Source organism: Psittacula echo, assembly GCF_963264785.1.
Source record: "Psittacula echo genome assembly, chromosome: 2".
Lineage (NCBI taxonomy): Eukaryota > Metazoa > Chordata > Aves > Psittaciformes > Psittacidae > Psittacula > Psittacula echo.
The window spans coordinates 97,733,902-97,748,074 of record NC_137737.1 but is presented as its reverse complement, the minus strand read 5'-3'; the positions used below and the strand labels follow the sequence as shown (position 1 = coordinate 97,748,074).

The following is a 14,173-nucleotide window of genomic DNA, read 5'->3' as shown; positions in this document are numbered from 1 at the left end:
AAAACAGATGATCTTATTCCCATTAAAAAGAAAAACAAAGAGGTAGCAAAATCATCATCAGGGGCAGAAGCTCCTACAAGGGAAATAACGTGACCAAATGTAGGACTGTTGTCACACATGCTGTATGTAGAGGGAGAGATGGGATGGGTTTGAGACATCCTTTCCAGTCTCTTAGCACCCTCTGAAATTTGACATCCTTTAAATATAGTTATGTTGCTGACAGTATTATTCATTATGAAATCACTGGATTTTCTAGTTGGTAGAGAAATACACTCGGTTACAAGAGACAAGTGGAGTGCTAATAGAAAGAAGAATGGAGGAGTATTTTAGACTTCAAAGGAAACAGAGAAAAATGAAGCATGAAGATAAATATTGCTCTGATGATCAAAGTTGAAAAGCAAGAGTTAAAGTCTTGATTTTTTTTTTTTTTTTTTTTTGCCCCTAAGAGCTGGTTAATTCTTAGACAAAAATAAAGTAGCGTTCCAATACCATGCTGTCTGTCTGGAAGGAAAGCAAGTACAGAGCCTTACTTAGATAGTGGTCTTCTAAAATCTGGCCCCTGTGGCTGTGTGTCCATGAAATCTCTTTGCCTTTCTTTTCCCCACTCTTCTGTGTGTCTGTGTGAGGGATGGTGCACTAAGCCTTTGACTGAATGGAATTTAGCATATAATTACTAGCACGAGAGCTGACAATTACAGATTTCAATGAATGAGTTATGTTAAATGTCAAACAACTGCAGAATTCCTTGGAATTCTACCTCTCTGTTTAGCTAAATAAATACACCACCTGGCAGGTAGCAGGTAATCAGCATGTTCTGTAATTACTGTCTGAGCTTGGTATCTTTGGCATTTAAAAATTTTCCCCATGCTGGTGGGCAGCCAGTTATTTGCTGTTTAGTATTACATGAGGACACATAACAGGGTCTGCATTGTTTGCACAATTCTCTCGAAGGACAAGACAACAAGAAAGAAAAGTTATTTTTTCTGGCTGTGATGCAGTAGGCAGTTGACCAGTGTGAAAGGACAGGGACCTTGCTGACTCCATGTGAGCAACTGCCTAGCACTGACAGCTATATATACATTCTGTAATCACAGGACGGTTTGGGTTGAATGAGACCTTAAAGATCATCCAGTTCCAGCACACCTGCCACAGGCAGGGACACCTTCCACTAGACCAGGTTGCTGAAAGCCTCGTCCAGCCTTCCAGGGATGGACAACTTCTCTGGGCAACGTGTGCTAGTGCCTCACCACCCTCACATTAACATTAGGGAAGAAATATAGAAGTTTTTAATTATAATTTAAGGTAAAATGTTAGGTCGTATATATGAGACATTGGTGTGTCTGGCACTTCAAAACACTGCTGCCCTTCAGAGGGTGGTGTTTCATGTAGCTAAGCAACTGGTGGGAAAAGAATTGAAAGAACCTTGGAGTTTCACAGTAGCTAAGGTGTCTGCTGTTGGATTTTGCGTGTTTAGTGAGGATGGGTCCATTGAAGTCAATGGAGTTGACTCAGTTGAAATTGTCAACTTTAAAGTGCTCAAAAATACAGGTTTCCAACCATATTTGTGTATTTCTGTATGGAATGGGAGCAGACGGTGGGACGTTCGCAGACAGCTGGAGGAGGAAGAGATGTTTGGAGGAAATTAAGGCTATTGAAAATAGGAATTAAAAATTCCTTTCCAGGTTTTAAGAATTTCCTGCTGTTTTGTTTTCACTTTTTCAAATCTGCAGGTGTGTGGGCACAACACTGCGTGTAACATTTTAGGTTTAACTGTGTCATGCTAGCCAATTTATGTTCTCAGGTTAAATGCAATTTTCACCCAAGACCAAAACCTTGTCTTTATTCTCATATCGCAGCAGATGGACAAAGCTATGAAAATATTTTGCAAGCAATAAGTAAAATGCAGGGAGCAATTGTTTGCATAAAGTGCTGTAGAGATGCTATGCATGTTTTGTCAGCTTTTATTAAAAATTCAGCAAGTGTCTTCAAATCCTTGTAAACATAAGAAGTTATTAAATAGTAAATTTTCAAAACTCAGTTTCTTAGTCACTATCTGTCTGTTACTGAATATTTCCATTTAGGCTTAGATCTGATAGAATTCCCAGCAGGCACTGACACTGCCTGTTCTGTTTTGAAATAGGAAAAAGTAATTCAACCTTGTGCACAAAGGTACAGAGGACAGCTTGGCGTTTTAATTGACAGCCACTGGGCATTGGTCAGTTGACTGCATTTTTTTGCTTTTCAAAATCTCCACCTCTATCTAGTGGCAAAGAAGTAGGAGCAAAAAGGAGCATGCATGCCTCCAGTTAGTCCACTTACAAATGTGAAAAATACATTCTTAGTACCTTCCATGGACAAGCTAGATGCATCTTATTTCTCCGTTCTTGTTCATTCTTCATAAAGAGGCACATTAATTAGGTTAACTTTTACTATTTAAAAAATCTTTTATATTTCTTTAGGAATTATACTTTGAGATTCATGCCTATACCAATGAATGATGCTTCCCAAGCACTCAAAACAAACCCTGAGAAAACAGAAGAGGCACTGCAAAAGGTATTGCATATACATCCAACTTTACAGAAATAAAACCACTAAAAATACAGTAATAATGTTAAGTGGCTGTGATTTCAGGCTTGCATGAGTAAAACTTCTAGGCTAGGTTCATTGATTGTTTGATTTGTGTGGACATATATGTGGTAATCAAGTGCTGCAAGAGTATGTAAGGCTTTTTATTCTACAGAGTGGTTGGAGTGAAAGCTGATGGAATGTAATGGTGTAGTATCAAAAAGTCATAAGTACAAACTAGACCTTGTATTGCTGTATGCCTAACTATGAAAGGGAGAATTAGAAACTGGCATGTTTGTTACATATGTGCTTGTGTATCTTTCCATGTGCATAAAATTATTGGTATGTGGTTTTCATTTTGTCATAAAAAGTGCAGTCAGTGCTGTATAAGACAAAGGATGTTCTTTAATTTGGGGGGAGAATGAAAATGTTTATTGCCTGTGTTTTATTTTGTACATATAAAATCTATGCAGTATGTTGCCCTAAATAAACAATTGCACCAACATGTTCTTTTGGATGAGGAGGTGTTGACAGTATATGTAGCTGTTCCACTTGCATGAGTTATTAAAACACAGCTGGGAGTTCTATATAGTAAATCTTGCAAGCTCCAAATGAGCCTCCTGCTCAGTCAGAAAGCATACAGTTCACATCTCTTTAATGAGCAGTTTTCCTTCAGCCAGGATAAGGTCATAAAAACCTGATAAATAGTTCTTACAGATAACTGTGGTTAAAAAGCAAATGTCTATGATCCTTATTAGTAAAGAGATTTTCAGTAAAGTGATTCTCACAGGGAAAAGTGCTGGTAGTTAGTGCCTTTTTCTTTGATGCATAAAATGATTAAATTCTGCTTTAAAAAAAAAAAAGAATTGTGGGGGATGGATGTATTTCTTACATCTCATTTAATATAATTGTAGGTAGGTTCATATCTAGAATGATAGATACATCTCTGACAAAAATATGAAGCTTCTGGCCATGGGGATTTAAATTCACGTTAATTAGGCATTACGTATAAAAGAGCATTTTGTTTTATTCATGTCAAAGTTGCTTAAACTGTTAGGCCCTGAGTTTGTTTTAACCTGTGTGATGCAGGCTTTCTTTATGCAACACAAGGAAGGTCTTTCCAAAGAAAAGGTCCCAGGAGCAGTGCTGTGAGCACAGCTAATTCCATGCACGCAGAAATGCCTGCCTGCACAAACTGAGCTGTCATGCCCAGTGTGGGGGCACCTCAACTGACTAACGTCTCAGGAGGGCCTATAAGCTTCAGCACACCACAGCTTGAGTACAATGAGAGTGCTCCTGGCCCTGGTCCAGCACCAGATGGGCATGGTAGCAAACTCCTTGAGCTCCAGTATCTCTGCAGCACACTTAGTGTGGCCAAACTGGGTAAACTGCGTTACTGCCGGGCATGGTCAGACTCTTCCAATTCTTGCTGCTGGTGCAGATTTAGAGGTGACCACCCCTATTAGTCTTTGCCTCACAACCTGTGGCCTCTCCACCCATCATTTTCCCCTCTCTTCTTTTCAGACCAGATCCATCACCTTTGATGAACCTTAAATGTTTGCTAGTAGGGGTTTTTTACTTGACCAAGTTTGATGGAGCCAGGTTAGGGTGTTAACTCTATGTGCCATTACGCTGGCTGAAGGTAGGTTTACTACTGGTGACAGCTGTGGTAGGCTGTGACCAGTAGCTGTGAGTAGGAATCACTTGTCTTTTAAAAGCATATAAGTACTGCTTGGCCTTAAGTAACGTTTGAACTGTGGCTCCTGTAGCAGGTAGGCACTTTCAGATATTTTATCTTCTCTCCAGACCATACTGCTATTTATATCTGTGTCTTTGCAGCGGGCCAAATGCATCTAAAAGAAATGAATCTACTATCTTGTGTCATCATGGTCTTTACAACAACACTTTATGGATAGAGTCTCTTCTAATATTTCTCAAACCTGGATCGACTCCTTTGTCAGCATAACTTACGAAATTGTTCAAAATAGAAGACTAATTCAGAAAAAACTGGTAAAAGCACAGTGTTTAATGATGTTTCACTAGTCCATGAGTGAATTAATATTTGCCAATGTAATTATTAAGCACTGAGACACATAAAGTTTGCAGATAACAAAACGTACTCAGGCAGTTTTTCCTGTCATTCCTCATTTTTCAGATGGCAGCAAAAATGAAAGCAGATTACAATGTGGAAAATTGAATCGTTTTCCTAATCTGGCTTTGTTTTTTAGATAGAAAACTACTTGCTTCGTAATCACGAGACCAGAAAGTACCTGCAAGAGCAAGCATACCGGCTGCAGCAAGGCATTGTCACTAGTACCACTCAGCAGGTGAGAACTTGTTCCTTACTGGTACTTCTCAGTGTCTAAAATCAGCCTGGAGGCAAAGTCCTCTCTCATTCTGTCAGAGTAGCTTAAAGCTAGATATGGCTTGAGGGTGAAGCTTAGTTTCCCAAGAAATAATCATTATTAATGATAATATTTTGTTGAAGGAAAAGAAAAGCTTTTGTTAGAGGGAGACATTGAGTATAGTAGCAATGTGTAGAGAAAGACCCAAGCTATTTCTGGATGAGCTACTGTTGGAAGCAGGAACAGTTTAGTTCATTCGTGCTGAGGAGTCTTGACTTTTCAGCAGGCTCTCATCAGTGTGACAAGCATCATCATAATGCTGTGCCAATTTTGGAGTCTGAGTCAGTTCTAGTGTCTCTGTGTAGCACTGAGTAACCGTGTAAACATGCCCTTAAGTGCCAGCAGACTAAATAGCCTTAGAGAGTAAGTCATTGTCTACCTTGCACATTCAGAACTGCGGGTATCATGGGAAGGTCTACTCAGAGAAAGGGAGCAAAGGAAAGTGGAAGTTTTCTGTGCTTCTTATACTCCAGACAGCTGAAAAGCCTTCCTGTCTAACACAGCCAAAAATATTGCTTGAATCTGGGAAGCTTCTGTGTTCTGTCAGCCACTACCAGGTTTCCTAAATGCCGCATGTTGTTTTCTTTCTTTGTCCTTTCTCTTGAGAGATCTACAAGTGTTTTCTCTGGTAGCTTACCATTCTCTCTGTTCTAGTGCATTTCTTGTCAGTACCTGTCAGGGCTGTTTTCAGCTCCAGTACACCACTGAAGAAAGGTGGTTTACGGAAAATAAAACTTATCACTGCCTTTGTTTTAGATTTACTTCCATGTTTGTTTGCACCAGTTGTGTTGCCATGCAAATGGGACACTCCAGCAAGCAAGAGAGGAATATCTGTTTTGCTTTTCAGCTGAGTCAATAAAATTTCTTTGTTCTCTGCATTTATGGGGTTTTTTTTGTGAATCTTAATTCAAAGTGGCTTCCTTTTACCTGTGTTATTAAAATTTAATGGGGCAGAATTTTATTACTAGAACCTGAAATTATACTTTAACCTCTCAACAGAGAAAATGGTATATGGAGACATGCTGGTACTAAAAACTGGAAGAACAGTATCACTTTATTTTGTTTTAGTAATTTATCTGTTCCAAAGCCACCTATTTTTCCCAAGTTCATCTGAATTAAGTTTAGATCTTCTCATAGTTTAGTGGTTTTAGTTGTGCTTTTCTCCAACAACCACACATGCATCAAGTTTCAGTAATTGTAGTTTATTGTTACTTTAAAAGTAAAATTACTCATTTCTAAATTAAATTGTGTACAGTGAGGATGGATTTCAAAACCAGTTTTAATAGAGAGCTGGAAAAGATTTTTTTAGTTAGGATGGTGGAATTGCATGACTATTCCCAGAGTGTTGGGGGGGTTGTGTTTTCTTTTTTTTCTCAGTCCAGATGTCCCAATGGGACTTTCCACTGTCTAATAATTAATTAGCTTTTTGTACTTATACAAATAAACCCCATCCAAAACCCTTTGAAGAGGGAGAGTCATGTGGAGCAGAAAAGGAGCATGCTGTGAAATTATTTCAGTTCTTGTTGCTAATGATATCATGTGCTAGAACTCCCGACTTTTCATGATGATGACACGTGCGCTCAGATGTTGCTTCAAAGTGTCAAATAGCCAGTTCTAATGAATGCTCCATGGGCTGATGAAGACTTTTAACTATTATGTCTCCTTGCCTCATATATCTTAATCAAAACTGACTGTATGTCAGGCATTCGTATTGGTTTGTCATGTAAGGGTACAAATACACTGTCCTGTATTTTCAGCATGTTGAATGAATTCTATTGCAGTTACAGATTTAAGTTCAAATTTATGCTACTGCAAAAGGTCTGATGGAAACTTCTACTTTGGTAGTTGTAATTTCCTTACAACAAGGAATATTTACATTTGAAAGAATGGCCCATAAGCCTGTGCAGTTGCCTTTTGCTTAGGCAGGAAAAATCTCTTGGCTTTTTTGACAGGGCTTTCTTTTACTGTCTGAAATTCTTAACAATTCAGAGGCCTTCAGAGCTAAGTGTTAGAATTGGCAACATTTTTAGCATTAAACTTGCTCAAAAAAACAGAACAACACTTGAAATGGGTAACTTGTTGGTTATTTGCAATTATCGTGGAGGTAAGTGGGAGGTAGAGGGAGAAACAAGAAAGCATTTCTGTGGGTTTTCTTTAATATTAAAGTTTTATTTATTTTTCCAGTGCTTAGGTGTGTCTTTGTGAGATACAATGCTTTTCTTTGGTGACATTGATATACCTCTAAGCTCCGATCATGTGTTTCCAGATTATTATATTGTCTCTACAAATCTCATCGTGTTACTATTGATTTTCTACCTGGACTGAATTCAATTTGCATTTGACCAATATTTTGACATTTTATCTTTTCTGTGTCTTTTGTTCAAGTAGATGATTGACAGAATATGTGTTAAAGTGCAAGATCATCTCAACTCTTTAAGAAACTGTGGTGTGGATGCTGTACAGGAAGATGTCAAATCTGCAGAACGGCTTATGCGGGATGCTAAGAACTCCAAAACAGTAAGCCTTTTGTCGCATACTGGTAATACTGAGAGCAGTTCAGTGTGTGGTTGCAGCTTTTCTCTTTTTGGGGAGTTGAAATAACAATCTGTCAGAAAAGTATGTTTTCTTCACATGATCACTTACAGGTGGTATTGAAAGTGACAAAATAATTCTAATTGATAAAGGCTTTGATTTAGCAGAGAGATTTCCTATTTGTCCAGGCTTGAAGACAGGTAGCAATGAGCCTACTTTCCAAAGATATTCTTTCTGTCTTACAGCTCCTACCAAATCTGTATCACCTCGGTGGAGCTTCTTGGGCAGGAGCGAATGGTTCACTCTCCAATCCAATCCAAGAGACACTTGAATCCATGGCTGGAGAAGTCACAAGGGTTGTGGATGAACAACTTAAGGTCTGTGGACAGATGTGTTACCATCTCTTACATGCAGGAATAACTAAATCTGAGGTTTTCTGTTGCTAAATGCAAATGTGCCACACTTGTTTGTTTAATTAACTTCTCAGTGTATTTGTACATAAGCTATCTTTTCATTATTAGCTCCTTATAACTTTGGGACTTATTATCTGGGTATTTGCCTGTTTGGAATGAAAAAAATTGCTTTAGTGTTTGCAAAGGGCAGTAGGAGCAAAAACTGTTTGCTATCATGTTATTTTGTCTTGTAGAAGGGGAAGAATTACCAGTTGCTCCTTAGACCCTTAATAAAGGCATCTCTCAATCACCCTAAAAAGTCTCATGCCCTGCATAAAAGTACTCACTAGTTAAGGTATCTCACTGGAGTGAAAGCTGCTTTTCTGTAGATGCCATTGCAGAATTCTTTTCCAAGTGACTATTTTGAACCTGGTGCAGAATTTCCACTTTACCTCTTTGGTTTGGATAACTTTTATGTATTGAGAGTGCCCCAAGAATTGCTACAGGCAGCTTTACAGGAAATCTTTTCACAAGTTGCCTGTCAGACAACAGTTCTGGAAACAGACATCATTGATCTGTAAATATTCTCACCCGAGTTCAGCCAACTCTTGTTCAGAATATTCTACCTTCAATTATGTTAGATCTTATTGTATGATAAACACGAAATAGATATCCATACAGCACATGCAAAGGTATTAGTCCAGGAAGAAGTCAAGGTGGGGAAACTTTAGCAACCGTTGGGATCTGTATGGAAGCTGATGAATTTAAGAATATGGTTCTGAGGCAATTCAGATCAACTTAAATTTATGATTAAGCTATCTTTCTTGTGTTACTCTTTATTAAAATTTATCAAAGGATCGGAAAGTGAAGGTTGAACTTTCAGTTGAAACAACATGAAAACGTTTCAGTCGGTGGGAATATAATGAGCAATAATAATACCATATTACTAATTACTTTTTGGAAATTAAAAAGTTAATGAGGAGGAACATCGTGCTGAATTTCTAGTATTTTCCCATTTCCCATTATATGAAATGAGGTGAAGTTTCCTTATCACTTTCTTTAATTTCTGCAGACATGAAAGCGATTTCTCCACCAGATTGTTCTCAGTAGAGCTTCTAGGATATTACTGGGATGGGAATAGTCATGTCAGCCGTTTGTGCAGGGCTCATACACTTATATAAGTCCTGTGCATTTTGGAGAGTCTTGGAGAAGGGGGAGGCAGGGAGGAAAGCCTCTTCAGCATTTGGAATGTTATTTATAGTTCCTGGCGTAAGATTGAGTTAATGGGTCTTCCATTTACACTTTCACACGTTTACAGCAAGACACTTTAGCTCAACCATTCTAACTTTTACATTTACTTCTGATTTGTGTAGCGTTAAAGTTTAAGTGCCTCACAAGAAACTATGAAGTCGTAATGCTCTTTGTATATTGTAACACTCATTCTTACTAATTTTACACTCAAGGCTGAAAGGTTTTCCTTTAGATTCTATGGTGCCATTCTTGGCATGGGAGAGAAAATGTTGAACATGGATTAGGATTTTTGTTCCCAGTCTTTTAGGTCAATTTTAAAACATTATGTGCAGTTTATTGCTTGTGAAGATAGATAAGAGAGTTCACATAAGTACAGTTCTTTTTGTAATTATTGGGGGGAAATATCCTAGGTGCTGTAAGTGGAGTTTTGATTTTTAGCTTCCATAGCAACCAGAGCCTGATTTTAGATAGAAGTGTTTGTTTGGAAATTGAGTAAAGTCAGTGAATGCTTTTCAGACAAGTAAGAGATTTTTTTTCTTTTGTTTTTTTCCTTTTAACCTCAAAGAAAGGACGGGGGGAGGAAGAAGTTAGAATAAGGAAAAGTAACATCTTAAAGTGAGTTGAGTTGGTCAAAGAAGAGATTATAGCAAGGCCATTGCATTTCTTTTCTCCTGCTGGTGTCACTGTGGACACACAGAACCCAGAGATGCTTTATTCAGTTAAAAAGGCCCAAGGGAAAATCATACGCAAGACAAATGGTGCTTAGGCAAGAGAAGATCATGTTCCTGTTGAAATTTTCAAGTAAGGTCTTTAGTCTTTCCTCCTACTACTGACACCTTCATGCAGTATTTTGTCTTTGTAACTTTTATGACTATGATCCATTGGTAGCTGTTGGGAGGCTGAATGTGGTTTTTCCAGGTAGAATGCACAGTTGCACCAGTGAATACATGGACATATGGGAAAACATGGATGTGTCAGAAGTTCTCATTAGTAGTTTGCCTGGCTCAGTTTTGTCTGCCATTGAAGTTCGTCATCTTCCAAATGGAAAATGCTGCAGGGATTTGAAAGGCTCTTTTATTAGTGTTATGACACCAGAATCTGCTTGGGGATTGAAGGAGGGAGTGCAGGACGAGTCCTTAAAGTGCAGAGAATTTGGGAACCCAGAAACAAGCTCCTTATTAGCTATTAATGGCAGTTGTCCCTTATACTTGTAAATCAAATGTTGTAAAGATCAGACTTTCCTATACTCTGTGGCTAGCTCATGCTGCTGTGTGTGTTGTCCTTGTAGATCTACACTTAGTCAATTAAAAGGTACAGACTGCTGCTTTGAATCATTAAGATTATTGTGCAGTAATGGTAGTTTTATTTCTTACCTCAGTATCTGCATATGAAAGTTGCCAGTTAGGGCTACGCAAGTAGAAAACTGTCCTGGTAAGATGGAGTTCAGCCTGAAGTCACTGACCCATGGAGTGAGATTGAGAAGAAAAAGGAAATCTGTAGAGTTTTTGTGGGGTACAGTTTGATATTTTTGCACAATTTAAAAGCACCCAAGTTAGAGATAGGCTTACCTAGGATACCATTTCAATGAAACTATGATTTTGTTCCTTTTTTCATTTGTAAATACCTTTTCTGTTTGGTTATCAACCTTCAGTCTTACTGGAGATGACTTGGCCCATTTCAGTAAAGTGGGCTCTGTCCTGTTCCTCTCTTCTTTCCACCTTCCTTTGAATTTAAAAAAATGGCTCAAAAGCTGCATGCAACATGGCATATGTTGAAAAATCTGATGTCTTCTAATAGATGCTGCTTGTCCCACTTATGTAGAGGATTCAGAGATGGGGGAAATGAGTCTTGCATGAACCAAGGATGGTGTCTTTATTGTCATGAACCAAGGTGGTCTCTGCCACTTTGGAAGCACTGTAGCCTGAGGAGACCCCACGGTCACTGGAGTGCAGCAGGATGACAGCTTCAGCATGCAAAGGGACCAGCTGCCAGAGAGAACCATCTGCTTACTGATCTCTTCTAAGTAGCACTTCATGCTGGGCATGGACGTGGAGAGTTTGTTTTCAAATCCTATGCTGATGAGCCTTGACCTCTTGCAATCTCTGAAATAAGTTATTTGATGGAAAATTAATTGATGGTCAAACAACCTCCAAATATACCTTAAAATAGATTTGCTGAGTTTCTGGGACTGGAGATGAAGTGAGACGGATGTAGGAGAGAATTTGAACAATTGCTAGTCTTACCAGAAAATACTGCTTAGTGTGAATCTGTTTTACTGTACACAGGTATATGTCAGCGTGTGGGTAAATCAGTATGAATTTAAAATTTAGTTTTCCAAGTGGCCAGATGGTTGCATCATACTTTCTGTGGTCCTGCCTAAGCTTTTTAGATCCGAAACTGAAAGCAATTAAAGGAAAGATGTTTCAGTGACATAGGGCACTAGTAGTGTTTCTGTGTCTCATCCTGATCCCTATGTGTGTACATTAGAGCTTTCCCGCACTTTTTGTGGCACAGATTCATACATGGGCGATTGTGAGGGACTGAGCCCTCACCTGTGCCTGTAGTGAGGGCTCTATAGCCTTCTAGTCAGAGCTGGGATTTGGAAAAGAAACCAGATAAAACAGGATTTAAACTAGGATTACCTTTTCTCACAGACACAGATAGGAGATAAATCTAACGGGACTGAAAGGGTCTTCATAGCATAACATCATAGCATTGCAGTATATATGGAAGATTTTTCTAAGAGGAAGTCTAAGAAGGAAGAAGTTAGCTTTATACCATTGGCAGGGGAGACCTTATTTTAAGATGAAGAAAATTGAAGAGGTTGGGAGTTACCCAGTCCTGTTTCTGGAGTGTGTATGGATTTGTATATGGAATGTCCTGGTTTGTGATTTTGATCAATCATTAAAAAAGAAGAGAAGTTGTTGACTGCACCTAAGGTTCACGGTGGACTTCCAGGTATATAAATGAGATCCATATATGAAAGGTTTGTATGCCCACTCAAATCATACTTGTACCTACTTCTTAATACTTGGCTAGTATATTCCAGCTCTGTACAGCATGGCAAGTTCTTATGAGTCTCCTTCATATACTCATGGCTCTTACAAATTGGTGGGTCAATGAAAATTGCCAATTCAGGGCACAGCTTAGACCAAAGGCAGCTGCAGCAGAGCATCTACTGCTTGTACAGCATGCACAGGCAGCAGTGGTGGGTGTACAAGGGAGATTCTGGCAAACACACAGATATGTAAATGTTTCATATTTAAAAAGGCAAACAAGTACATTTGTCGGTCTTTTTCAAAACAAGTATGTTGTTCTTTCTTGTCTTTATTTTGTAAAATGGATTGGAAATTAGGAAGAGAATTTGTAAAAATTACAAGTCTGAAAAGTGTCCTAGTCCTACGCACCAGAATAATGCTGTGATCTTCCAGCTGATGAATACCTCAATAGCTGATGTTAGCTTTTGCTTACTGTGTTGTAGACGCTCCTTGAGTCTATGGTGGATGCGGCAGAAAACCTTTGCCCAAATGTAATGAAGAAAGCTCGCATCCGTGAAGACCTGATTGAGGCTAGCACTGAGAAGATTTCCATCCCGCGCACTTTTGTGAAAAATGTCCTCTTGGAGCAGTCTGGAATTGATATCCTCAATAAAATTAGGTACTTTAAAAGAATAACTGAACAAAATTAATTATAGAATTTGGATCTTGAGTTGCGTGTATGTGTGTGTGTAGTAGAAGATTTTTTGAATGCTTTGGTGGCTCACAAGAAACTATATTAAGGCATTCAAAGAGCAGGAAATTGTCAACAGGTCTGGTGAACTTAGTTCAAGACATTCAAATATTTGGAATCTCCAGGGATGTTGACTTGATCATTAATGCATGTGCTTCTGTTTTATTTAGTAAGAGTTTGGGCTTATGGTACACAAATAATATATTCATGACTGATGTATTTTTTTTAACCTATTTATGTTCTCAGGTAATACTGAACTACTGGAATAGATGAAAATTGCACTTACTTGCTTTTTATGTTAACAGTGCTTTGTCTGTTGCTGCACTTAGCCTTGTCCTGTAGCTGTAGCAATCACTTTAAAACTTTGTGTGGGAGTTGTGCACATCAGTTAGACATACTTAAAAAATGGAAACTTGGATATTCAAACCACAAACCTGGAGCAGAAACAGTTACCCAAACAACTCTTAGTTTGCTCTTTAAAAAGGAAAAGAAAGTCTTTTACCTGACCTTCTGCTGCATCTTTTCTTCATATTAAGCAGATATCAGTTTAATGCAGTATAAGGTGGTTGACCTGTACTTGAACCTTTGCAGTTGCTATCATTTGTCTTAGGAATCCTTTCTGCTTGGTGGAAAAGCGTGTCATTTTGCATTGTGATGCTGATACCTTTGCAGAAGAAGGAAAACAGTAAGACTTAGAAATTACTTTTGCAGAGTGCAGCAAAGTTGGCAGGAAAAGGTGTTAAGAACTTTAGCTATGCCTTCAGAGTGTTTAAAATTCTTCAGGGAGTGACTTATCTTCACTTCAGTCCTACCAAAGAAGTCTTGACCCCGAGAGAGTAATAGTTCCGGTTCCACCTATAGAAGCTGCAACTATCAGTGGGTGCCACACTGTCACCCTTCCTGCCTTATATTATTTGAAATTATTATGTAAGTAACTGAAGGGAAATCCCTTCACTCTTGTTCTCTTTCTGTCATGGCTTAGCCACCATTCTACCTCCCTATGAATTGCATTGCTTTTCCAAGGAGTTCATTATCTTTTTCCCTGGGCTTTGTGCAGCAATAGTGCTAGCTCCAGATAGAAATAGCTTTGTTAATCCAGTGTAACTCAGTCTACACATAAAAACCTTAAAGCAAAATAATGTTACTTACTGGTAAGTGTCAGTTGAAACAGTTGCCCTTGGCACTGTAGAGGCAGGAGTGATGGACCTTCAGGCATACGTGCTTGTCAGCTGCAGATCAGCTGCCCTTCACAGCCTGAGCCTTTTGTACTGTGGCCAAAGATGGGACTCCAAGGAAACA

General features: G+C 38.7%; 1 protein-coding gene across 3 annotated transcripts in view; it reads left to right on the top strand.

Annotated features, from left to right (window-relative positions):
- CARMIL1 (capping protein regulator and myosin 1 linker 1) overlaps nt 1-14,173 on the top strand; it is a 193,347-nt gene that overhangs the window by 134,591 nt on the left and 44,583 nt on the right. For all 3 annotated transcript variants that reach the window (XM_080639492.1, XM_080639491.1, XM_080639490.1), the window contains 5 exons: nt 2,460-2,553; nt 4,794-4,892; nt 7,359-7,487; nt 7,748-7,879; nt 12,627-12,802. In XM_080639492.1, coding sequence (XP_080495618.1) covers nt 2,460-2,553; nt 4,794-4,892; nt 7,359-7,487; nt 7,748-7,879; nt 12,627-12,802 — 630 coding nt within the window. The remainder of the gene's footprint in view (nt 1-2,459; nt 2,554-4,793; nt 4,893-7,358; nt 7,488-7,747; nt 7,880-12,626; nt 12,803-14,173) is intronic.